The following is a 27,265-nucleotide window of genomic DNA, read 5'->3' on the forward strand; positions in this document are numbered from 1 at the left end:
AGGATTCCTTCCAACAACTTGCCCACCACCGAGGTCAGGCTCACCGGTCTATAGTTCCCTGGCTGGTCCTTACCACCCTTGTTTAACAGCAGCACCACGTTAGCCAACCTCCAGCCTTCAGGCACCTCACCTGTGACTATTGATGATACAAATATCTCAGCAAGAGGCCCAGCAATCACTTCTCTCACTTCCCACAGAGTTCTAGGGTACACCTGATCAAGTCCTGGGGATTTGTCCACCTTTACCCGTTTCAAGACATCCAGCACTTCTTCCTCTGTAATATGGGCATTTTGCAAGGTGTCACCATCTATTTCCCTACTGTCTATGTCTTCCATATCCTTTTCCACAGTAAATACTGATGCAAAATACTCATTTAGTATCTCCCCCATTTTCTGCGGCTCCACACAAAGGCTGCCTTGCTGATCTTTGAGGGGCCCTATTTTCTCCCTAGTTATCCTTTTGTCCTTAACGTATTTATAAAAACCCTTTGGATTTTCCTCAATTCTATTTGCCAAAGCTATCTCATGTCCCCTTTTTGCCCTCCTGAGTTCCCTTTTAAGTATACTCCTACTGACTTTATACTCTTCTAAGGAATCACTCGATCTATCCTGTCTATACCTTACATATGCTTCCTTCTTTTTCTTAACCAAATCCTCAATTTCTTTAGTCATCCAGCATTCCCTCTACCTACCAGCCTTTCCTTTCACCCCTCTGCAATCATTGGCAAACATCTCCACTTCTGACCTTATGACAGGGGGAAGGCTGTTGATGAAGCAGATGAAGATTGTTGGGCCTAGGATGTCCTGGAGTTGAGATGACTGACCCTCCACAACCATGGGGTGATTCCTGAGGAAGGGCTCATGCCTGAAACGTCGATTCTCCTGCTCCTTGGATGCTGCCTGACCTGTTGTGCTTTTCCAGCAACACATTTTCAGCTCTGATCTCCAGCATCTGCAGTCCTCACTTGCTCCTCCACAACCACAACCATCCTCCTTTTGTCAGGTATGACTCTAACCAGCAGAGTGTTTGTCACCTGATACCCATTGATTCCAGTTTTGCCAAGACTCCTTGATATCATACTCTGTCAATGCAGCTTTGATATCACTCTCCCCTCCCCGCTGGAATACAGCTGTTTTGTTCATGTTTGAACCAAGGCTGTAATGTGATCAGGAGCTGAGTGACCCAGGTGAAACACAAGCTGGGCGCCACTGATTGTTGTTGCTGAGTAGGTGCTGCTTGATAGCACTGTTGATGACCCCTTCCATCACTTTACTGATGATGGAGAGCAGACTGATTGAGCGGTAATTGGCCCGGGTTGGTTTTGTCCTACTTTTTGGGTACTGGACATACCTGGGCAATTTTCCACATTGTTGGGTAGATACCAGTGCTGTAACTGTACTGGAAGAGCTTGGCTAGGGGAGTGGCAAGTTCTGGAGCACACATCTTCAGTACTATTGCCGGAATGTTATCCTTTGCAGTATCCAGAGCCTCCAGCCGTTTCTTGATATGACATGGGGTGAATCGAATTGGCTGGAGACTGGTGTCTGTGATGCTGGGGACCACTGGAGGAGCCTGAGATGGATCATCCATTCGGCACTTCTGATTGAAGATTGTTGCAAATGCTTCAGCCTTATCTTTTGCCCTGATGTGCGGGCTCCTCCATCATTGAGGATGGGGATATTTGTAGAGCCTCCTCCTCCTTCACCAATGAGTTGTTTAATTATCCATCGCCATTCACAACTGGATATGGAAGAACTGCAGAGCTTAGATCTGTCCATCACTTGCTGTTTATGCAGTTTGGTATGCAAGTAGTCCTGTTTGGTAGCTGCACCAGGTTGATAGCTCATTTTTAGGTCTGCCTGAGGCTGTTCCTGGCATGCCTTCTTGCTCTCTCCATTGAATCAGGGTTGACCCCCTGTATCGACGGTGAAGGTGGAAAATGAAGTTTTAAAATTAAATGTGTACTGAGCCTTGTTTTGCAAACTATAATGTGATGTACTGCCAGATTTGCTGCAAACAGACTTGCAGGAGGGCCTCTGTGGTCATGGTCTGTGGTTACGCAGCAGAGCTGAGACAGCTTCTAAGAAAAACCGCAAGACCATTCAGAGCTCTGTGTCACATAGGCTGGGTTCTGTAATTATCTTGATTATACAGATGGTTCTGTATAAATCTTTGGGAGTTGCCTGTACTCTGCGAGTAGCTAGTTTTGACTGCCATGTTGCAACATTCCTATGCTTCTCCCAAAAGCCTTTGTCTTTAGTAAATGACTTCTGATTGACTTCTAAGTTTGTAATGTGGCATAACCATTACCATTGTTGTAGGTAAAACTAAGTGGGGGATGTGCCAGGCCATGAGGTTGCAGATTATGCAGTTCTGCTGTTGTTGATGGCCCACAGCGCCTCATGGATGCCTAGTCTTGAGCTGCTAGATCAGTTCGAAGTCTGTCCCATTTGGCGTGGTGATAGTACCACACACACAATTGGGGTTATTCTCAATGTGAAGGCGGGACTCCGTCTCCACAAGAACAATGCAGTGGTCACTTTTACTTATTCTGTCACAGACAGATGCTTCTGCAGCCGGCAGGTTAGTAAGGATGAGGTTAAGTATATTTTTCCTCTTGTTGGTTCCTTCACCACCTGCTGCAGACCCACTCTAGCAGCTATATCCTTTAGGACCCAACCAGCTCAATCAGTAATGCTGCTGCCGAGCGATTCGTGGTGGTGGACGTTGAAATCCCCACCCAGAGTATATTTTGTGTCCTTGACACCTTCAGTGCTTCCTCAAAGTGTTGTTCAACATGGAGGAGTACTGACTCATCAGCTGAAGGAGACAGTACGTGGTAACCAGTAAGAGGTTTCCTTGCCCATGTTTAGCGTGCAGGGCAACTCCCTCCCCACTGTGCTGCCACCTCTGCTGGGTCTGTCCTGCCAGTGGGGCAGGACATATCCACGGATGTAATGGTGGTGTCCGGCTGTTATCTGTAAGGTATGATTCCGTAAGAATGACAATATCAGGCTTGACTAGTCTGTGAGACAGCTCTCTCAATTTCCCAATAGTCCCCAGATGTTGATAAGGAGGACTTTGCATTGTTGACAGGGGTGTATGTGTTTTTGTCGTTGTCTTTTCTAGCCCCAAGGTGGATGCCAGGTAGTGCGTCCAGTTTCATTTCTTTGTAGTGACTTTCCAGTGATTGATACAACTGAGTGGCTTGTTTGGCCATTTCAGAGGGCAGTTGACACTCACATGTAGGCCAAACGAGTAATTAGAGACAAAAAAAAAGTGCAGATGCTGGAATCCAAAATAGCCAGGCAGGAGGCTGGAATAACACAAAAAGTCAGGCAACATCTGGAGGTGGAGAAGTTGATGTTTCAGGTGTAATCCTTCTTCGGGACCCAGGTAAGGATGGTAGATTTCCTTCCCGAAAGGACATTAGTGCACCAGATGGATTTTTTCAACAATTTAGGGCCTTCCCTCTCTCTTCAGACTCCCTGCACTATCCCTGATCGGATCTACCCTCTCTCTGATTATTCTCTTATTCTACAATGTACATCTCCACATGTAGAATGCCTGTAGGTTTTTCCCCAAACCTTCCCGCCAAGGCTTTTTCACGCCCCATCCTAATTCTCCTCAGTCCATTTTTCAGTTTTTTCCTAGCTACCCTGTAACCTTCTAAAGCTGTGCCAGGTCCTTGCTTCCTCAACCTTAAATAAGCTTCCTTTTTTCTCTTCATGAGAAGTTCCTCTTCTCTTGTCATCCAAGGTTCCTTCACCTTATCATACCTTGACTGTCTCAGTGGAACAAAATTATCCAACACTCGCAACAAGTGCACCTTAAACAGCCTCCTCATTTTGCTGTGCATTTCCCGCAGAACCATTGTTCCCAATTTATATTCCACAGTTCCTGTCTAATAACAATATAATTTCCCTTCCCCCAATTAAATACTTTCCCATACTGTCTGTTCCTATCCTTCTCCATGGCTATGGTAAAGGTGAGGTGGTTGTGGTCACTGTTGTTGAAGTGCTCTACGACCGAGATCTGACACCTGACCTGGCTCGTTGCCTTGCACCAAATCCAATATGGCCTTCCCCCAGTTGGCCTATTTACATATTGAGTCAGGAATCTTTCCTGGACACACCTGACAAAATCATCTCCACCCAGACCATCTGCACTGAGGAGATTCTAATCAATATTGGGCAAGTTGAAGTCACCCATAACAACTCTGTTACATCTGCACCTTTCCAAGATCTGCTGTCCAATCTGTTCTTCTATCTTCCTGCTGTTATTTGGGAGGTTCTATAGAAAACACCTAATAAAGTGACTACTCCTTTCCTGTTACTGACTTCCACCCATACTGACCCATACTGTCCTCAACAATCTCCTTTTCTGCAGCTGTGATGCACTCTCTAATTATAAATATTACTCCCCCTCCTCTTTTATACCCCTCCCTGTTCTTCTTAAAAGATCTAAACCCTAGATCATCCAGCAACCACTCCTGTACCTGTGAAATCCATGTCTCCTTTATGGCTACAACAATGTAGATCCAAGTACTGATTCCATGCTCTAAGTTCATCACTCTGATTCCTGACACTCTTTGCATTGAAACAAACACACTTTAATCCATCCCTTTGCCCTAAAACTCTCCTGAAGTGCTCTAGCAAATCTCTCACCAAGGACATTGCTGCACCTCCAGTTTAAGTGCAACTGTCCTTCAGGTACAGGTCCCACCTTCCTCCAATGATCTACCTATCTGAAGCCTGAACCAATCCCATAGCAACGTATTTAGCTGCACTCACTCCCTGTTCCTCACTTCACTAGCACGTGGCACTGGTAGTAATCCTCAGATTATTACTCTGCTTGTACTGCTTTTTAGATTCCAACCTAACTTCCTGAAATCTCTTTTTCGATCCTCATCCCTTTTCCAAGCTATGTCATTGGTGCCAAAATGCACCATGACTTCTGGCTGCTCACCCTCCCCCTTCAGAATCTTGTAGACTCGATCAGAGACATCCCGGGCCCTGGCACCTGGGAGGCAACATACTTTCTGGGAGTCCTGTTCGTGACCACAGAATCTCCCGTCCATTCCGCTAACTATTGAGTCTCCTACCACTAGTGCATTTCTATTCTCCTCCCCTTCTCTTCTGAGCCACAGAGACAGGCTCATTGCCAGAGACCTGGCCACAAAGGCTTTCCACTGGTAGGTCATCCCCCATTCCACCCCCCCCCCCCCCCCCCCAACAATATCTAAAACGGTTTACTTATTATTGAGGGGAACAGTCATAGGGGAAGCCTGTACTGTCTGTCTGTTCCCTATCCCCTGACTGTAACCCATCTACCTTTATCCTGGACCTGAGGTGAGACTACTTCCCTGTAACTAGTCTCTACTCCACCCTCCGCTTTCCAAATGATCCAAAGTTTATTCAGCTCTTGCTCCAGTTCCCTAACATGGTTCCCAAGAAGCTGGAGTTGGGTGCACGTCCCGTAGATTAAGTCGGTGGGGACACTAGTGGTGACCCTTACCTCCCACATCCTACAGGAGGAGCATGCAACTGCCCTAACATCCATTCCCACTGTTCTGAATTCCCAAAGAGAATTTTGAAAAAAACGAATAACCTTATCCTGCACACAGAACCTTTAGTTTTGGTTAGGGGAAGAGGATGGATGGAAGACACTACCTAAGTATGTTTCAGGTTAGATAAAGACAGCCAGGACACTTGATATTTTGATGAAGCAACAGAGGTTGATACAAGAAAAGCAATTTCTCTTTTGTTTGTTTCAGATCTCTAACATCTGCACTTCTTTGTTTTATTCAAAATATAAGAGTTTTAAATTACCTGGACAAATCCAAAAGGGAAGTCTATTTGTGTGGCTCCTCCAGAGCCTTGATGGAAAACCTGCCTCCAATCTTCTATCATTGCTGGGAAGGTGCAGTTATACTGTGCACTGTGCCAATTTGTGTTTGCTTCACCTGAAAGAAAATGTCATGAAGCAAAACTGAACCTCAAAAATGATATGGGCAAACCTCTCACATCACATTCACTATTCAAGCAAAGAGCATCAACATCAATCCACATAACTCAAAGTCCTCCCACTTGACAATGAAAACAGCCTTTCTTTGGTCAATTTAATTTAATTCAAATGCATTGCACAAACTAAGTGAGGAAGAGGATTTTAATTCTCGCCTACTGATAGGAAATCCTCGAATTCCTCAACTGTAGATTGTGAAGGAGCAAAAATGGCCTTTAATAGAGCGATATGTACTTCTTGTCAGATGTGGGAGTTTAAAGAGAGTTTAAGGGTTACTGTGGATTATATCTGCCATAAATGCTGTTGACTGTGGTTCTTATCAAATCGAATGGATGGGTTAGAAGCGATAAGGAATTTGCAACAGCAACAGTATGTGATGGATGGCAGTCATAGGAAAGGGGGGAAAGTCTCAGATACAATAATTCCAGGAAAGGTAAGAGAGGTAGGCAATTATTGCAGGAGTATTTTGTGGATATACCCATTTCAAACATGCTGTTTCGGAAAATGTAGGGGGTGATGGATTCTCAGGGAACATAGCACGAACAGCCAAGTTTCTGGTATTGAGACAGGCTCTAACGTAACAAGGGGTACGTCGGCTTCCGAGAGATCAATTGTGTTAGTGGATTCTCTTGTCTGAGGTACGGACAGACGTTTCTGTGGCCAGCAGCGAAAAAGCAGAATGGTGTGTTGCTTCCCTGGTGCCAGGATCAAGGATGCTTCAGAGAGGGTGCAGAATGTTCTCACGGGGGAAAGGGCCCAGCAAGAGGTCATTGTCCACATTGGATCCAACGACATAGGAAGGGAAAAGGTTGAGATTCTGAAGGGAGATTACAGGGAGTTAGGTAGAATTTTAAAAAGGAGGTCCTCGAGAGTAGTAATATCTGGATTACTCCCAGGGCTACGAGCTAGTGAGGGCAGGAATAGGAGGATAGAGCAGACAAATCCATGGCTAAGGAGCTGGTATATGGGAGAAGGATTCAGATTTTTGGATCATTGGAATCTCTTTTGGGGTAGAAGTGACCTGTACAAGAAAGACAGATTGCACCTAAATTGGAAGGAGACTAATATACTGGCAGGGAAATTTGCTAGAGCTGCTCAGGAGGATTCAAACTAGTAAGGTGGGGGTTGGGACCCAGGGAGATAGTGAGGAAAGAGATTAATCTGAGCCTGGTACAGTTGAGAACAGAAGAGAGTCAAACAGTCAGGGCAGACGGGAACAAGGTAGGACTAATAAATTAAACTGCATGTATTTCAATGCAAGGGGCCTAACAGGAAGGCAGATGAACTCAGGGCATGGTTAGGAGCATGGGACTGGGATACCATATCAATTACAGAAACATGGCTCAGGGATGGGCAGGACTGGCAGCTTAATGTTCCAGGATACAAATGCTACAGGAAGGATAGAAAGAGAGACAAGAGAGGCCTTGGGGGGTGGGGAGCATTTTTGATACAGGATAGCATTACACCTGTGCTGAGGGAGGATATTCCTGGAAATACATCCAGGGAAGTTATTTGGGTGGAACTGAGAAATAAGAAAGAGATGATAACCTTATTGTGATTGTATTATAGACCCCCTAATAGTCAGAGGGACCTTGAGAAACAAACTTGTAAGGAGATCTCAGCTATCTGTAAGAATAATAGGGTGGTTATGGTGGGGGATTTTAACTTTCCAAACATAGACTGGCACGGCTATAGTGTTAAGGGTTTAGATGGAGAGGAATTTCTTAAGTGTGTACAAGACAATTTTCTGATTCAGTATGTGAATGTACCTTGGGAAATTGGGCAGGGCAGGTGACTGAGGTGTCAGTGGGGGAGCACTTTGGGGCCAGCGACAACAATTCTATTAGATTTAAAATAATGATGGAAAAGGATAGACTAGATCTAAAAGTTGAAGTTCTAAATTGGAGAAAGGCCAATTTTGACAACATTAGGCAAGAACTTTCAAAAGCTGATTGGGGGCAGATGTTTGCAGGTAAAGGGACAGCTGGAAAATGGGAAGCCTTCAGAAATGAGATAACGAGAATCCAGAGAAAGTAAATTCCTGTTAGGGTGAAAGGAAAGACTGGTAGGTAGAGGAAATGCTGGATGATTAAAGAAATTGAGGGTTTGGTTAAAAAAAGGAAGCATATGTCAGATATGATTTGGAGATGCCGGTGTTGGACTGTGGTGTACAAAGTTAAAAATCACACACCAGGTTATACTCCAACAGGTTTAATTGGAAGCACACTAGCTTTCAGAGCGATGCTCCTTCATCAGGTGGTAGTGGAAGGCTCAATCCTAACACACAGAATTTATAGCAAAAATTTACGGTGTGATGTAACTGAAATTTAACATTGAAAGATTGACTGTCTGTTAAGCCTTTCATCTGTTAGAATACAGTGATAGTTTCACTTCTTTCATGTGTAAATCACAAAACCTTTTTTTAAAAAAAGTTGCATTCTCGGGTTAGCTGTTAACAATGGTGATAGCTGGACAATATGTTGAAGGTATTGGCCCCCTGTGTTCTCTGTCTATGCCATGATGTTTAGATTGATTCTAATCTAAAAAGTGAGGTAACAGAGTTTTAGATAAATTCATTCAGTTTTTGAGCTCAGAGTTCTACATGAATGCATGCAGTTTTTGAGCAAAGTACAATGTAACCCTGCAAGTACAAATTCACCCCACAAAATATATGTGTGCATGTGGGTCTTTGTCTGTGTGTGTGTCTGTCTGGGTTGGGGGTTGAGAATGTGAGAAAGTGTATATGTGTGTGTAGTGAGTGCAGAGTGTCTTAAGTCTGTGAGGGAGTGCATGTGAGAGTGTAGGAGTGTGTGTACCTGTAAGGGTGTGTGGGTGTCTGTGTGCGCATCTGTGAGTATGTGTATCCGTGTGTATGTGTGTATAGGACTGCGTGTGTGTGTGTGTGTGTGTGTGTAGTGCAATGGTGGTCACCTGTAATGTGACTTGAACCCAAGGTCCCGGTTAGGCCCTCCCTATGGGTACTGAACTTAGCTATCAGCCTCTGCTCGGCCACCTTTCTCTGCTACTCGTCCCGAAGTCCACCTTGGAGGATGGTCACCCGAAGGTCCGGGGCTGAATATCCGGGACCACTGAAGTCTTCCCTAACTGGGAGGGAACCCTCCTGTCTGTTGATTGTTGTGTAGTGCCCATTCATCCGTTGTCGTAGCCTTTGCTCAGTTTCCCCAATGTACCATGCCTCCAGGCACCCTTGCCTGCAACGTATAAGATAGACAACGTTGGCTGAGTCACATGAGTACCTGCCATGTGCAAGGTGGGAGGCGTCCCCACGCGTAATAGTGTTATCTATGTCCACACTCTGACAGGTCTTGCAGTGCCTACCGTGACAGGGTTGTATGGAGTTGTCCTGAGAGCCGGGCAGCTCGCTACGAATAACGATCTGTTTGAGGTTTGGCGGTTGTTTCAAGGCAAGTAGTGGAGGTATAGGGAAGGTCTTGGTGAGGTGCTCATCCTCATTGATCATGTGTTGCAGGTCACGAAGAGCATGGTGTAATTTTTCTACTCCTGGGAAATACTGAACAACGAAGGGTACCCTGTCAGTTGCAGCACGTGTCTGTCTCCTGAGGAGGTCATTACGGTTCCCTGCTGTGGCACGTCAGAACTGGCGGTTGATGAGTTGGGCACCGTACCCCGTTCTTGTGAGGGCATCCCTGAGTACTTTCAGGTACCCGTCACGTTTCTCATCTGAGCAGATCTGATGTATGCGTAGGGCTTGTCCATAGGGGATGGCTGTTTTAATATGTTTTGGATGGAAGCTGGAGAAGTGTAGCATTGTGAGGTTGTCTGTGGGTTTGCGATAGAGTATGGTGCTGAGGTGTCCATCCTTGATGAAGAATGAGAGAGATAGTCGAACGTAGTCCATGGTGAGTTTGATGGTGGAATCAACCGGGACCTTGGGTTCATGTCACATTACAGGTGACCACCATTGCACTCTACACACACACAGATACTCCTACACGCGCACACTCTCTCTCTCACACACACACACACAGGCACTCCAATACACACGTATACACAGACACGCACACAGACACCCACACACACCCTTACAGACACACACACTCCTACACTCACACATGCACCCCCTCACAGACTTAAGACACTCTGCACTCACTACACACATACACTTTCTCACACTCACAACCCCCAACCCTGACAGACAAACAGACAAAGACCCACATGCACACATATATTTTGTGGAGTGAATTTGTACTTGCAGGATTACATTGTACTTTGCTCAAATACTGCATGCATTCATGTAGAACTCTGAGCTCAAAAACTGCATGAATTTATGTAAAACTCTGTTATCTCACTTTTTAGATTAGAATCAATCTAAACATCATGGCATAGACAGAGAACACAGGGGGCCAACACCTTCAACATATTGTCTGGCTATCACCATTGTTAACAGCCAACCCGAGAATGCAACTTCTTTTAAAAAAGGTTTTGTGATTTACACATGAAAGAAGTGAAACTATCACTGTATTCTAACAGATGAAAGGCTTAACAGACAGTCAATCTTTCAATGTTAAATTTCAGTTACATTACACTGTAAATTTTTGCTATAAATTCTGTGTGTTAGGATTGAGCCCTCCACTACCACCTGATGAAGGAGCGTCGCTCTGAAAGCTAGTGTGCTTCCAATTAAACCTGTTGGAATATAACCTGGTGTTGCGTGATTCTTAACTATGTCAAGTATAAACACTAGATCGAGTGAATCCTTAGAAGAGTTTAAAGGCAGTAGGAGTATACTTAAAAAGGAAATCAGAGGGCAAAAAGAGGACATGAGATAGCTTTGGCAAGTAGAATTAAGGAGAATCCAAAAGGTCTTTACAAATACATTAAGGACAAAAGGGTAACTAGGGAAAGAATACGGCCCCTCAAAGATCAGCAAAGTGGCCTTTGAGTGGAGCCACAGAAAATGGGGGCGATACTAAATAAGCACTGTGGAAAAGGACATGGAATATATAGAATTCCAGGAAATAGATGGTGACATCTTAAAAAATGTCCATATTACAGAGGAGGAAATGCTGGATAGTCTTGAAACGCATAAAAGTAGATAAATCCCCAGGACCTGATCAGGTGTGCAAAGCTAGAGAAATGATTGCTGGGCCTCTTGCTGAGATATTTGTATCATCAATAGTCACAGGTGTGGTGCTGGAAGACTGGAGGTTGGCTAACATGGTGCCACCGTTTAAGAAAGGTGGTAAGGCCAAGCCAGGGAACTATAGATGTACCTCAATTATCCAAATATCAATTATTCAAATATTGGATTATCTGAAGGCGATCTCAAGGTCCCGATAAAAATATTACGTCAAAGAGCTGTTTCATACCTGATCGCATGCAATGATTAAAAATGAACCCGGCTCACTGAAAAGCTGCCATATCTGAGCCATGCCTTCTTTCTTCTGGTCAAAGCCACAGTATTTCTTGTCATCCGGCCAACCTTGCCTTTCACCCTCACAGGAACATACAGACCTTGAACTCTAGCTATCTCACCTTTAAAGGCCTCCCACTTGTCAGAGATTTCTTTGCTTGCAAACAAACTTTTGTGATATGCATTATTTTAAGTTTCTCCATCCTTCTGGCTCTTGATTTTCTACTATTCTTAGAATTCTTTTTCTGCCCTCTATACTGAAAATAGATAAAAATTATTCCAAGCCATTTCCTTATTTACCACTTTCAATTTCCCAGTCTTAATGTCTAAAAGAACACTGATCTTTTCCTTGTAATACACCTTTCAAAGTTTTTCCTATCTTTACTTTTGCTAGTTTAATCACATAGTCCAATTTCACCCTCCTAATTTTCATTCTTTCCTTGTTACTTGTTTATAAAACAATACCAATCTACTAGGATTCTGGGTAATCCAAGATGGAAGACAGGAAAAAAATTGTGGCTGTAAGAGCTGCTCCTTTTTGAAGGGATTTTGGAGTTGGAGGTGATTTCCTCGAATTCCAGGAGCAACAATTACTGTTTTATATGCTGTTGCATTGTTTTAGAACTTTGGAGAAAATAAGTCAAAACAATGATACTTTTAAAAGGGAGAAAAACATTGTCTGTCAGTAAGGAAGAGAGAGAAAGAAGCCTACACTGCTAACTGACACAGCAAGTCACACCAACTGTCTTTGCTGCTGAGTTCATTTACTTCTGGACATCACAATGCATGTAGAAAAAAATAACAAACAGTGAAATTCACAGCTGACCTTGGAGGAACCTGTGTGGGAGAGCTCACAGCACAGGAACAGATAACTGCATAGTTTTTAAATGTAGCCTTGCAATAAGTCTACGGTAGTGAGTAGGAGTACTGAGTAAAGTGGGTTCTTTCTTGATTATGTATTTTATTGAAATCTGTCTCTTGACTAAATTTTGAAAATATAAACCATAAGTATTAAGTTAGCCCGGAGCACTTCTTTTAAGAGCAAAAGACTGTGCTATTTTCTGGGTCAGCAGATTGTGAAGGGACAAAGATAGTCTTTAGTAGATTGATATGATCTTCTTGGAGTCATAGAGTCATAGAGATGTGCAGCATGGAAGCAGACCATTCGGTCTAACTCATCCATTAGATATCCCAATCCAATCTAGTCCTATTTGCCATTTGGCCCATATCCCTCTAAACCCTTCCTATTCATATATATCCATTCAGATACTTTTAAATGTTGCAATTGTACCAGCCTGCACCACATATTGGTTAGGCCACTTTTGGAATATTGCGTGCAATTCTGGTCTCCCTCGTATTGAGGATATTGTGAAATTTGAAAGGGTTCAAAAAAGATTTACCAGGATGTTGCCAGGGTTGGAAGATTTGAGCGATAGGGAGAGGCTGAACAGGCTGGGACTGTTTTCCCTGTCAGAGGCTGAGGGGTGACTTTAGAGAGGTTTATAAAATCATGAGGAGCACGGATTGAGTAAATAGAGAAGATTTTTTTCGCTGGGGTGAGGGAGTTCAGAACAAGAGGGCATAGGTTTAGAGTGGGAGGGGAAGTATATAAAAGGGATCTAAGGGGCAAATGTTTCACACAGAGGGTAGTGCATGTATGGAATGAACTGCCAGAAGAAATCGTGAAGGCTGGGACATTTACAACATTTAAAAGACATCTGGACATATGAATAGGAAAGATTCAAAGGGATATGGGCCAAGTGCTGGCAAATGGGACTAGATTAGTTTAGAATAACTGATTGGCTGGGACAAGCTTGACCAAAAGGTCTGTTTCCTTGATGTACTTCTATGTGACTCTATGACTCTACCTCCAATTATTGCATTATTGGACACTTTTTTTTGATAGAACCCTTAACTAAGTCATTGAACATAGAACATAGAAAAGTACAGCACAGAACAGGTTCTTCAGCCCACGACGTTGTGCGGAGGATTATTTCTAATCTAAAATAAAATAACCTAACCTACGTACCCCTCAATTCACTGTTGTCCATCTGCATTTGCAGCAGTCACTTGAATGTCCCTAATGACTCTGCTTCCACCACCACCGCTGGCAACACATTCCATGCATTCAAAACTCTGCGTAAAGAACCTTCCTCTGACATCTCCTCTATACCTTCCTCCTAATATCTTAAAACTATGACCCCATTGTGCCAGTCTTGGGGAAATGTCTCTAGCTATTGACTCTATGCATGCCTCTCATTAGCTTGTATACCTCAATCAGGTCCTCCAGAGAGAAAAATCCAAGCTTAGTCAATCTCTCTTCGTAAGGCAAGACCTCCAGTCCAGGCAGTATCCTGGTAAACCTTCTTTGCACCCTCTCCAAAGCCTCTGTATCTTTCCTACAGTAGGGCAACCAAACCTAAACACAATATTCCAAGTGTGGTCTCACCAGGGACTTAGAGCTGCAGCAAAACCTTGCAGCTCTTAAACTCGATTCCACTGTTCATGAAAGCCAAAATGCCAAATGCTTTCTTAACAACCCCATCCACTTGGGTGGCAACCTTGAGGGATCTATGCACTTGAACACCAAGATCTCTCTGTTCTTCCACACTGCCAAGAATCCTGTCTTTAATCCTACATTCAGCATTCAAGTTTGACCTTCCAAAATCCATCACTTCTCAGTTATCCAGGTTGAATTCCATCTGCCATTTCTCAGCCTAGCTCTGCATCCTGTCTATGTCGCGCTGCAGCCAGCGATAGCCCTCGATACTATCAATGGCACCCCCAACATTTGTGTCATCTGCAAATCTTTTAACCCACCCCTCAACCTCCTCATCCAAGTCAATATAAAAACTACAAAGACCAGAGGTCCAAGAACAGAGCCCTGGGGGAGACCACTCAACACTGATCTCTAGGCAGAATACTTTCCATGTACAACCACTCTCTGCCTTCTGTCACCAACCAATTCTGAATCCAAATGGCCAAATCTCCCTGTATCCCATACTTCCTGACTTTATGAATAAGTCTACAATGGGGAGGGATGCCTTGCTGAAGTCCATATACACCACATCCACCATTCGATCTTTGTCGACCTGTCTTGTCACTTCCTCAAAAAACTCAATAAGATTAGTGCTCTTCCAAATTGTCATAAATCCTATCTCACAGAGTTCTTTCCAAACCCTTGCTGACCATAGATGTAAGACTGACTGATCTGTAATTGCCAGGGACCTTTCTTGAAAAGAAGAACAACATTCGCCTCCCTCCAGTCCTCCAGTACGACACCCATGGAGAGTGAAGAAGCAAAGATCTTCGCCAACATCTGAGCAACCTAGGATAAATCTGATCTAGCCTTGGGGACTTACCAATTTTAATGTTGCCAAAATTTCCAGCACATCAACTTCATCAATCTTGATCTGGTCAAGCCTGTATCCCAGCTCCGCAAAGTCCTCATTCACAACAAGGTCCCTTTCCTCAGTGAAAAACAGAGCAAAAAAACTCATTTAGGGCTTCCCTATCTGCTCAAACTCCACACACAAGTTCCCTACGCTATCCCTGATTGGTCCTACCTGCTCCCTGATCATTCTCTTATTCCTCACCTCTGAGTAAAATGTCTTTGTGTTCTCCCTAATCCTTCCTGCCAAGCCTTTTTTGTGCTCACTCCTGGCTCTCCTCATTCCATTTCTGAGCTCCTTTCTATTAAGCCTGTAATCCTCTAAAGCTGTGTTAGATCCTTGCTTCCTCCACCTTACGTAAGCTGCCTTCTTCCTTTTTACGAGAAGCTCCTCTGTTCTTGTCATCCAAGACTCCTTAATCTTAATCTTACCCTTTCTTGCCTGTCTCAGAGGAACAAATTTGTGCATCACTCACAACTACTGCTTCTAAAACAGTCTCCACATGTCCGTTGTACCCTTTCTGTGGAACAATTGCTCCCAATCTGTACTTCACAACTCCTGGCTGATAGCATCATAATTTCCTCTTCACAAATTAGAAATCTTCCCTTGGTAACTGCTCCTTTCCCTCTCCAAGGCTATGGTAAATGTGAGGCAGTTGTGGTCACTGTTACCAAAGTGTCCTCCCACCATGAGATCTGACACCTGTCCTGGCTTATTGCTGAACACCAAATCCAAAATGGCCCCTCCCCTCGTCGGCCTGTCTATATATTGAGTAAGGAAGCCCTTCTGAATACGGCTCCATCCACACCATTTGCACTAAGGAGGTTCCAGCCAATATTGGGAACGTTGAAGTCACCCATAACAACAACCCTGCTACATCTGCATTTTTCCAAAATCTGCCTCCCTATGAGTTCTTATATCTCCCTACTGCTATTAGGGAAACCCCCAATGAGGTAGCTGCTCCCTTGCTGTTCCTCACTTCCACCCATACTGACTCAGTAGACAAACCATCCTCAACAACCTTTGGTTCTGTAGCTGTGATGTATTCTCTGATTAGCAATGCCACACCCCGTCCTCTTTTTCCACCATCCTTTTAAATGTTCTAAACCCTGGAACATCTAGAAACCATTCCTGCCCCTGTGAAACCCACATCTCCTTTATGGCCAGAACATCATATCCATGCTCTAAGTCCATCACTCCTTGTGTTAACGCAGACACACTTTAACCGATCCCTTTGCTTCATCATGTGAAAAACCTACCTAATAGATCCACTACATCCCCATCACTGTCACTGCCCCATCCACAACTATCCCCCTCTCAGATATGTAGCTGCGATTCCCACACTCTTGCCAAACTAGTTTAAACCCTCCTGAACCACACAAACAAATCTCCCACCCAGGACACTTGTGCCCCTCCAGTTCACGTCAACCCGTCCTTCATGTATAGGTCTCACCTTCTCTCGAAGGCATCCCATGGTGTAAGTATCTGAAGCCCTCCCTCCTGCACCAGCCCCGCAGCCACATGTTAAGCTGCACTCACTGACCTTTCTTCACCTCACTATCTTAGGGGTGGCAGGGCGGCTCACTGCTGCCTCGCAGCACTAGGGTCCCAGGTTCAATTCCAGCCTCGGGTGACTGTCTGTCTGAAGTTTGCACATTCTCGTAGTATCTGCGTGGGTTTCCTCCCACAGTCCAAAGATGTGCAGGTCATGTGAATTGGCTATGCTAAATTGCCCATAATGTTAGGTGCATTAGTCAGAGGGAAGTGGGTCTGGGTGGGTTACTTTTCAGAGGGTCAGTGTGGACTGGTTGGGCCAAAGGGCCTGTTTCCACATTGTAGGGAATCTAATCTAATCATCTTGTGGGACCGGTAGCAAACCTAAGATCACTACTCTACTCATCCTGCTCTTCAGTTTCCAACCTAACTCTCTGTAGTCACTTTTCAGATCCTCAATCCCTTTCCTAGCTATATTTTTGGTGTCAATATGTACCACTATTTCTGGCTGTTCCCCCTCCCCCTTCAGAATCCTGTAAACGCAATCAGGTTCTGGTACAGTCTTATTTCTCAGTGGAACATAACTTTGTTGAGGGTTATGAAATATCTCCTGAAATGTCTGCCAGTGCCTCTTTACTTTTCAACTGACATACACCTCAGCCAGCCCTCTCTTCACACATCTGTAATTGTCTTTTAAGTTTAGGACACTAGCTTTGGATCCAGATTTCTCATTCTCAAATTGAACGTGAAATTTGACCATGTTATTATGATTGATCTTGCCCACAAGGCCTTTTCTTGGGAGATATTCAATTAATTGTCTCATTAGACATTATCAGGTCAAATCAAGCCTTGTTCCAGGTGATATTTTATTCTAAGAAACGGTGCTGAACACAATGAACTCATCCTCCAGGTGACATTTATGAATGCAAAGGTTAAAGTCACAGATGATTATCACAATATCTTTATTGTAAAGCCCCTGCCTACTCAGTGATGAAGATCTTAAAATGTTATCTCTATCACTGCATTCACAGTTCTTGACTCTTCTGGCTTTATACAGGATGAACCCAACAACTAAATGAGTAGCTAAATACTGCAAACACATTGTCACAACTTAACCGTCAAGAGTATGCAAATAATTATGCCTCATTGTTCCACAAGCCATCAAAAAACATATCAAATCTAAATTCGACCATCAAGATGAGCATGCCTGATTGCCATTTAGGACAAATCAATTCATTCCTGGTGCCATCATGAATAGAAATGAACTATTTATTGTAACACTTTTGACTTTAACAAATGACAGTGAAAAAAAGTATTACTATTCTATTCTTATGTGACTTCTATACTAACTACACAATACTAAGAAGCATCATGTCGACCACAACAAGTGTCGGCGGGAGATTGACAAATTAAAAGCGCAGCTCTCATTTAGAAATGGGATAAAGTGAGGCTAGAAGAGGCTAGAGAGGAAGAACAAGAAGGGATAAACTGGGATGAGCTCAGGGAATATGCACAGCCTATGCCAGGAGCACAGACGATTGGGGTCCACCTCCACCCTTCTCAGAGGAGTCAACTTCTTTATCGCTTCTGGGAATGGCCCCCAGTCACAATGATCCCGATAACAACTGAAAGGCAGTTTGGAGACACCGAAGCCCCAGCAACCTCCAAAGGTTACAGGTGCTGTTGATAGTATGGAAGGCTATTGCAGGCTGCAACACGACATAGACAGGATGCAGAGCTGGATTGAGTAATGGCAGATGGAATTCAATCTGGATAAGTGCGAAGTGATGTTGCGAAGGGTTGTTAAGAAAGCATATGGTGTTTTGGCTTTCATTAACAGGGGGGTCGTGTTTAAGAGCCGCGAGGTTTTGCTGCAGCTCTACAAGTCCCTGGTGAGACCACACTTGGAATATTGTGTTCAGTTTTGGTTGCCCTACTGTAGGAAAGATACGGAGTCTTTGGAGAGGGTGCAAAGAAGGTTTACCAGGATGCTGGGATGAACGACTTGCCTTTCAAAGAGAGGTTGACTAAGCTTGGACTTTCTCTCTGGAGAGGAGGAGGAAGAGAGGAGACCTGATCAAGGTATACAAGATAATGAGAGGCATGGATAGAGTCAATAGCCAGAGACTTTTCCCCAGGGCAGGATTGACTGGTACGAGGGGTCATAGTTTTTACATATTAGGAGGAAGGTATAGAAGGGATATCAGAGTAAGGTTCTTTACACAGAGAGTTGCGAATGCATGGAATGCATTGCCAGTGGTGATGGTGGAAGCAGTGTCATTAGGGACATTTAATCAACTGCTAGACATGCACATGAATAGCAGTGAGTTGAGGAATGTTTAGGTTAGGTTTTGTTACTTTAGATTAGAAATAATCCTCAGCACAAAATCGTGGCCCAAAGGGCCTGTTCTGTGCTGTACTCTTCTATGTTCTATGTTCAATCAAATATACGACCCCATCTACTGCAGCATAGTTAGCAGAGACCGCGAAAAAGAGTCTGAACCGTCAGCTGATCCAATTATGTTCTTTGAGAGGGTCAGACAGCAGAAATGTTACATGGGCTGGATGGGAGAGAGGTGAAACTCCTCGTCATGTGTTTAGGCCAGTCAGTCCAGTCTGCGATCCCAGCCCCACTAATGTAGGAGACAGAGCCCTTGCCAACATGAAAAAGGCAATCCTAACAGTAATTCGCTACAATCAAGGGACCCCGTGGATGGGTTAAACAAGTGTTGGCAAAAGAAGGGGGAACCCCTTTGTCGTTACTGATGGGTACATTTTACAGGAGTTTACAAAGACTTAGACAGAGGTCAGTTATTCAAGGCTGACTCAGCTAAGTGGGCTAGGATTCTAGATTCCCATGCCTCGAAGGAGAGCAGGAAGGCCTGCGCGAATTTTGATTCCACAAAGCCAAGCCACAATGAGGCATGGATTTTGAGAAGAATGTCCCGGGTATGGGAGAAAGAAGCCCATGAATTGAATAAAGGCAAGGTAGAGAAAGAAAGGAAAATGCTTTCTTTTCAAACCTCAAACCTGGGTCAGGTGTGGAGGAATGAAAGGATGGGGGGAGGGGGGGAATCTCTTACCAGAAAAACCCAACTCCACCACACAGCCACAGGGAGAGATACAGGAACAAAGCAAGGGAACAGTTGTCATCCAGCGCAGTGTTACACTGCAGGTGCACAGGACATTATGCGTGGGAATGTCGAGCCCATGTGCGGCCACACTCACAGCCACGTGGAGCACCAACTGCAGCGGGACCAAGGGGTGATACAGGGAGTCACTAACTACTGTTAGAATGCCCAATTCAGCAGGTTCCAGTCCCTGCTGTGGATACTAGCCAACACATATACTCCCCACTCTCAACCTATGAGGCATCCGCATGACAGTGCCAGGCTTCTGCTTCCCCAGTAAGGGTCTGCAACACGATGTGGGATAGCATAGGCAGACCACTATTTGATGGTGAGGTAGGCTACCCTGTCAAATTCCTTTGGGATACCAGAGGTTCCCACATAACCATGAATACCTCCAGATTAATAATATTCCCTGGTGTACCACAGGGGCAATTGTTTTAAGTGGGTTTACTGGCCATTTTAATCAACCTTCCTCCAGGTGCAGAATACCTACTTGGCATCAATTATATGACTAGGTGTAATCTTAGTTTCGACCCAGTGAATGCCTGTATATGTCAATTATCTCTGGTCATTAATACCCCATCCATCCTGGGCCATTATGCTAATCAAGTCAGCACAGTAGGGGAGTTTTAGTTCAATCCCCTAACCATGACCAAGAATCTGGCTATGACAGAGGTGACTGTAAAGCACTAAGGGGTGTTTGCACAGCATAAGCACGACTTTGGGCATATCCCAGGAGAGGTGATAATTGAGGGGCCTGACACGAAACCACAAAGGCAATATAGTTTCCCCAGACGGGGGGGGGGGGGGGGGGGTGAGTGGCCAAGGTGATTGACAGTCTGTGACTGCAAGGAGTGCTGATACTTGTAGTCTCCACTCATAATGCTCCAATTTGGTTGGTCAGGAAAGCAGATGGGTCATGGCATTTAACTATCAATTGTCAAGAACTTAATGAAGTCACCACTCTCACAATGGTGAAACAGGCCCTGCAAGCGAAGTACTTCACAGTACTCGATACCAGTAATGGTTTCTAGTCTGTACCCTTAAACAGGTCCTATCAGTTACAAATTTGCTTTTACCTTCCTGGACCTGTCTCCTCCAAGGGTTTCATAACTCACCCCTGATTTTTCACAGATAGTTAGCCGAGGCCTGATTGCCTAATACAATATGTGGTCAATCTATTTCTACAAACAGAAACAAAGAAGGAGGAGCACATTCAACACATTACTCGAGCTGTTAAACAGGCAAAATAAATCCTAAAAAGGCAAGAATTCTGCAAACTCGGGTCACATATTTGGAAATGATAGTCACCCATGGGAAAAGGGAAATAGACTGAAAGTGAATTGAGACCCCAGAACAGCTCTTACTCCCCAGAGATGTCAGTGCACTTCGATCTTTCCTAGCTCTAGTATGAACCTTCAGGAACACATTGATGGATTTGCCCCCAAAGCAGCTTCACTCTCAAAGTAGCTAAAAACGAATGCTGCCTGGAATTGGATGTCTCAACACACAGAGGCAGTAACTGATTTAAATCAAGCCCTTGCAACTGCACCTGCCTTACTCGTACCAGACCCTTACAAACCATACACCTTAGAAGTTACAGCCACAGACCAGACAATAGCTGCTGTTTCTACTACAAGAGCAGCACAGTAGGCAAGGCCCAGTGGCCTATGCCTCTTGGGTCTTACAACCAGTGGAACAATGGTTTTTCACGTGCAAACGACATCACCTCATAGTGTTATGGGCTGTCCAGTCCTTCAACTATATCATTGGCTTAACCACAGGATGCAATTATCAATTCATTACCTCCATGGTTTCGATAGTTTATTCGTTGTATATGTAAAGTACTGAAACTGATCCATTGGGATAGGTACTTGAGAATTGTCTGTTTACCTCAGTGCTCTTAGACCACATGTAGACACTCTGTGGTTACCCCCCCCCCCCGTTGTACATTCAAGCAATTTTAGACCACGTATAGATGTTCTGTGGTTACCTCCTGCTGAGCGCCTCTTGTAGACGGTCCCACCGCCTGCTTGCTTTAGTTCCCTTTTTGTCACTATAGTTGCCACTGAAAACTTTAATTCTGATCTAATTAAGTTTTTTCTGATCTAATTAGTTCTCTTCTTTGATCCTTTCCTGCCTTTGATTCTTTCTCGGCTGACTCACAGGTGCAGAGATGGGTTATTTTGATTTGGCCTACCTTGATATTGAAACATACTACAGAACCACAATTTATTTGGCCATTTCTCCAATGTATAAATTATAACATTTGCTCAATTTAAAGATTCCCATTACGGAAATGTTTGTTACTGCTTTTTTTGTGAGATTTTATAACATTGTTTGGCTTTGCCATTTTATTTTTCATTTGATCAGATAGTGAATCTTAGCCACCTTATATACTTTTTTTTATATAATTAATGTCTTTTTATGACTTTGTGATGTATGTTGCCCTTGTACTTTCACAATTGTTTTGTATTTGCACATTTCTCCGATACCTTATTTATTTTAGTTTCTGATATTAGTTAAATGTAGCTTTCTCATGCCATCTGTAACAGTTTACTTGTTTAAGTATGTATTGTGCTTTATCTGAGCTTGAATGGTCATATACCCACTGCATAGAGATTGGTCTTTTAGTATGTGATCCATCATGCTTTGCATTCAGGATCAAGAGGAGGGACTGTGGCTGGTAAGGCCGCCCAAAATAATTGATTTTTGATGAACTTCAATAAAGTGGCCATAAATTAAAGGATGCTGGGAAATGAAAGCCAGCTTTGACTAAAGTGACTGTGTCAATCCACATGCTGCAGAATCCAGACAGGCTGCAGCTGCCCACAGACAGTTTGCAAACAAATTTGACAACTGCAGACCCTGCAATACACATCTGAAGTTGGACTTGAATGAGACAATGGAATGTCACACTTGGGACAATCGCCAGTCATGGAGGTGCCTAGCATGCTTATTTGGAGGAGGCTGTGTGCACCCAGCACCTTCCAGAATGGTCACTTAAGGGCACCCTCCATCAACATGCCAATCCCTGGCTGAGTCTAATCCATTAGGGTATTAGGCAGATCCTCAAGACGAACCCAAAAGGGCCCAAACAGTTTGAAGGATAAGAATTGCTGCAAAACCCTGCTTAGCGCGGTAACTTGAGAATAACCCACCAAAACAGAAGACACCTCTGAGATCCTTGGAAGACGACCAGACAACATCATCATATGGAGCCTGGCCAAGTTCTAGTGTGGTGGTATACAAACATATAAATTTAAGTTAAAACATAAGATCGTGCAGTGTTTATCGTTAGAATCTTATGGTTCTAATATTGTGTCAAACAAATGAGGATTGCTGTATATCATTATTAAGAGTCTATTCACAGTTCTTTTGCTAGATAAAAGAGTTCAAACACATTGTGTGGCAGGTGCAACACCTGGAAATAATCCAGTTTGGCAATGTGAGTTCATAACCCATTAAAAAAAGATAAATATTTCCAAGTTATCTAAAAATACGGATCCGATTGTTAAATGCATTAAATTTAAATTTAAGATTGTAACAATTAAAAAAAAACTGGTGTGGTTGTTCCAGAATTCTCAACATGTGGAAAGCTCTGCCCTTTTAAACCTTTGGTAAGTGTTGAATTTCACATTGCAAAAGCTGACCGTTTCTTCAGGTTTGTGTTTAGTCATTTTGAAATGTGCTAATGAAAAGAAGCGAGAGACACCTTTCCTGCCAGCATTGTTTTTTGTATTTAGTTAAATAGTTGGCCTAACTTCAATTGGAATGACTGAGGGTACCTTATCTCTTCAATTGTGAGAAACTAACTGTCATTGCTGCCAAAGTAAAAATCTGGGTATTATGTTTGATTATATTGAGGTCTTTCATTCAGAATAGATGACATGCAAATGTAAAAGGCTAACAGTTATGATTTTATTTACTAATGGTTTGAATTTTGAGATAATATAAGATAATTTTGCTTGTTCAACCATCTTGATTGTACTCAAATACCTGAAGTCGGAAACATTTTCTCAAATGAAAGGCACTGAAAATTACTAAAACAAATGAAGTGAATAATGTAAAATGCTGTCTTCCTTAATGGAAATGTTTTTGAAATTAATAACACAATCAATGATTACTACTATTTTAATAGAGTTTCAATTTCTAGGATAAAAATTAGGAAGGATTTGTGAAGTCTTAGTCAAGGAATTGCAGGTTTTCGACATTATTTTGTTCTGTCTTAGGAAAACCAGTTAACTCTTCTGTTGAAAATTACTTTTTTTCTCTTTAGATTATCACAATTGTTTAATGTAATAAACACACATTGGGCATTATTAAATTTAAACTTCTTCATTTTAATTGGACTTTTTCCACGGTGACAAAACAAAACCATAATTTGACAAATTAGCCTCCTGGCTGCTAAACACGGTCACAAAGAATTTGCTGCTTTTGTTTTCAACTCACGGCCCTGATAAATGGGTGAACCATGGACAATAACACTGCAGTAGCTTGAAGAATAAAATAACTTATCTGCAGACACCATCAGACTTGCATAATGTGGTGACAATTTTGACCAAAAGCTTTGCTTTTCAAGGATTTGGCTGCAATCTATTTAGGGTAATTTGTGAGCTGAAGTAATGTGCTGCATACGACATGGATTGCAAGTATTTCTGTCCATAATGCAAAACCACCAGGGTTGTGCATGATTGTTTCTGAGATTGGAAATGATAAAATTCATTGCACTCCAGGAGAAGAAATTTATTTACTGTTTGAGGAAATTGTATTATTTTTAATAAAGGAAAAGGACAGAAAGCAGTCTTAGATTTCTAGAATATCATTGAAGCTAGTTTGATTTGATTAGATTAGATTAGATTCCCCACAGTGTGGAAACAGGCCCTCGGAAACCGGAGGAAATAAAATTGAACATAGGACTGACAAGTTGTGTCAAAAAATCCATCTGGGTTTGGCATTGTTTTGAAATGATAAAAAAGAAAAAGAAAACAAAATGTGTTAAAATCTACAATATTTCTACTGTGTAGAAACAGTGATATTTTAATGATCTAAGAATAGGGTATAGGACAGTAAAGTTCCTCCAGGACTCTCAAATTAGATAGAATCTTGATTAGGTTCTGTGGACTAGAATAGTGATAAGGGATAAAAGATAGAGATAGAAAAATCATTCCAACAAGTTGGAAGTTTTCTAAAATAATTTTGAATTGAATTGAAATAAATCATCTGGGTGAAATCCAGTGAAATGTATCAATCTGGTATCAAAATACACTAATGCAAGAGATCTTGGAGAAGAATTGTACCCTCATGAAACTCAGGTATGTGTAGTAAACTGAATACTAAATTGTAAACTGGTAGTTTTTATTTATTTGGAGATGTTTACCTCCTTGTCTACCTTGATGATATTATCAATGACAAGACTGAAATGAAACAGGAAATGTGTCCAAGTGCCACTGACCAACCAAGCTGGAACATAATTAAATCTTGGAGGGTTTCATCAACAATGCCTACCTTTTGTGAAAGTTCCCAAACTACAGAAAACAGTATACATTTTCCTGAATCTCACTAGTGATCTTAATCAACATGGAGGTGTTTAGCTGCTGGAGCTGGTGGAAGATGGTTTCAGTGAAAGGCCCATTATCTCAAGTGGTTGGAGTTCAATTTCTAAGTGAACACATGCAACATGTACATGGTGAAGCTCGATGGAGTGGTTTTGAATTTGGATCGAAGGTGGCAAGGGATAAGTAATTTCCAGAACATTCTGTAGACTTTGAGTTCCTAACGGTAATTTGTTGGAGGGGAGGTGCAATTAACGTGTTCAGGAAAATGGATGACAGTTGGCACAAAATTGGTGTCCATTTGACCCCAGTTTTCGCAGAAAATCTGTGGTTCCATTGCTGAGGAACATAGCTTACAATACATGAAGGAGTAGGCAGAGAATAATGACATATTTTGGAGGAGCATCTCCATATGCTTCTGGGGTTTGATTGGAGTGGCTTCTGAGAGGTCATGTGCAGTAGTTATTGATATTCCTTGCACTTTTCTTAAATGGATCAATGATGAATGATCACTTCTGTGCTGTCACTCAATAGGTGAAAACTGCAGAATGAATCTGAAAGGAGTTCATGGACATTGGGAGGAAGCAGCTGAGGAGGCTTCTTGCAATGATCTTCATGGTGACAGACAGCAAGAAGACTCATTGTAGTTATAGGAAGGTGTTGTTATGAGTGACACATGAGCTACCACTAGGGGGTCATTAATGAGTGAGAAAAATTCAACCTAAAATATAAAAACATTCTTATTGGCTTGGACTGATAAGGATATAGTTGAATTTTGCTAGCCATGTCATACATTCAGGAAATTGGCAAACCTCAGGCAGTAATAAAACCCACAATCTTAATACCTATTGCTACATTTGAGGAACCTTTTACAAGAGTCTTAATTGATTGCATCGGACCCCTAACTAAAACAAAATGTGAAAATCAGTATTTGTTAACAATAATGTTTGTGTCCACCGGATTTCCAGAGGCTGTTCTATTACACAATATCATAGCTAAAAGGACTAGAGAAGAATTACTCAAATTTTTCACTAGATACGGATACTAGATAAGGTGGCATGGTGGTTCAGTGGCTCAGTGGTAAGCACTGTTGCGTCACAGTGCCAGGAACCCAGGTTTGATTCCAGCCTCGGGAGACAGTCTATATGAAGTTTGCACATTCTCCTTGTGTCTACGTGGGTTTCTTCTGGGTACTCCAGTTTCCTCCCACAATCCAGTAGATTAGGTGAATTGGACATGCTAAATTGCCCATAGTGTTCAGGATTGTGTAGGTTAGGTACGTTTGTCAGGGGTAAATTGTCGAGTAATGGGATAGTTGGTGTGGAGTTGTTGGGCCGAAGGACCTGTTTCCACACTGTAGGGATTCTATACAATCAAATCAAGGGTCAAACTTTATATCAAAATTATTCAAGGAAGTTATTGACAGCTTAGGAATTAAACAATTTAAATCTACTGCATACCATCCAGAGTTGCAGGGAGGGCTCCAAAGATGGCATCAGACATTAAAGACAATGTTAAGGGCTTATTGTCAAAACTATCCAGATGATTGGGATAAGGGGATATCGCATTTGTACTTTTTGCGATCAAGAGATGCCCCAAATGAATTGAACAAATTCAATCCGTTTGAACTATTTTTTGAGTATAACGTGAGAGGACCACTAAAATTGATTAAGTAGAAATTGGTAATTCATTATTCGGAGACCACATATTTGGACAATATGTCAACTTTTCGGGAATGATGAAATAGAGTGGGGGAGTTGGCTAGACAGCATTTAAAAGTATCACAGCATACAATGAAACAGGAAGCAGACAAGAAATCAAAAATCTACAATTTTGCTATCGGTGAGATGTTAACATTACTTCCAGTGATAGGTGAACCTTTAAAATCAAGGTTTAGTGGAACTTATCAAGTCGAAAGGAAATTGAGTGAGGTGAACTACTTGATAAGGCCTCTGGTTAGAAAGAAATCTCACAGAGTGTATTGTGTGAATATGCTCAAAAGATATTTTGACAGGGAAAAAAAAAGCAACACAGAGGGAAGAACCAAATTCAGAGGATTCTGAATTGGACATTCCTCAAATTAAATTGGACAATGAGGAAGTTCTCAAAAATTGGGATAAATTATTGGGTTACCTTCCAGAGGAAAATCAAAATGATCTAAAAGAGATATTACAATCACATGGAGAGATAGGAGGAAATAAGCCAGGAAGTACTAACCTAATTATGTATTATGTAGATATAGGAGATGCTGTTCTGATTAAGCATCCTTGTAGG

At 42.7% G+C, this 27,265-nt stretch overlaps 1 protein-coding gene across 1 annotated transcript in view; it reads right to left on the minus strand.

Moving 5' to 3' along the window:
• Positions 1–27,265, minus strand: part of siae (sialic acid acetylesterase) — a 134,066-nt gene that overhangs the window by 37,437 nt on the left and 69,364 nt on the right. Inside the window, exon 7 of the mRNA XM_060846842.1 lies at positions 5,832–5,965. Within this exon, the coding sequence (XP_060702825.1) occupies positions 5,832–5,965 (134 nt within the window). The remainder of the gene's footprint in view (positions 1–5,831; positions 5,966–27,265) is intronic.

This window comes from Hemiscyllium ocellatum, chromosome 29, assembly GCF_020745735.1.
Source record: "Hemiscyllium ocellatum isolate sHemOce1 chromosome 29, sHemOce1.pat.X.cur, whole genome shotgun sequence".
Taxonomy (NCBI): Eukaryota; Metazoa; Chordata; class Chondrichthyes; order Orectolobiformes; family Hemiscylliidae; genus Hemiscyllium; species Hemiscyllium ocellatum.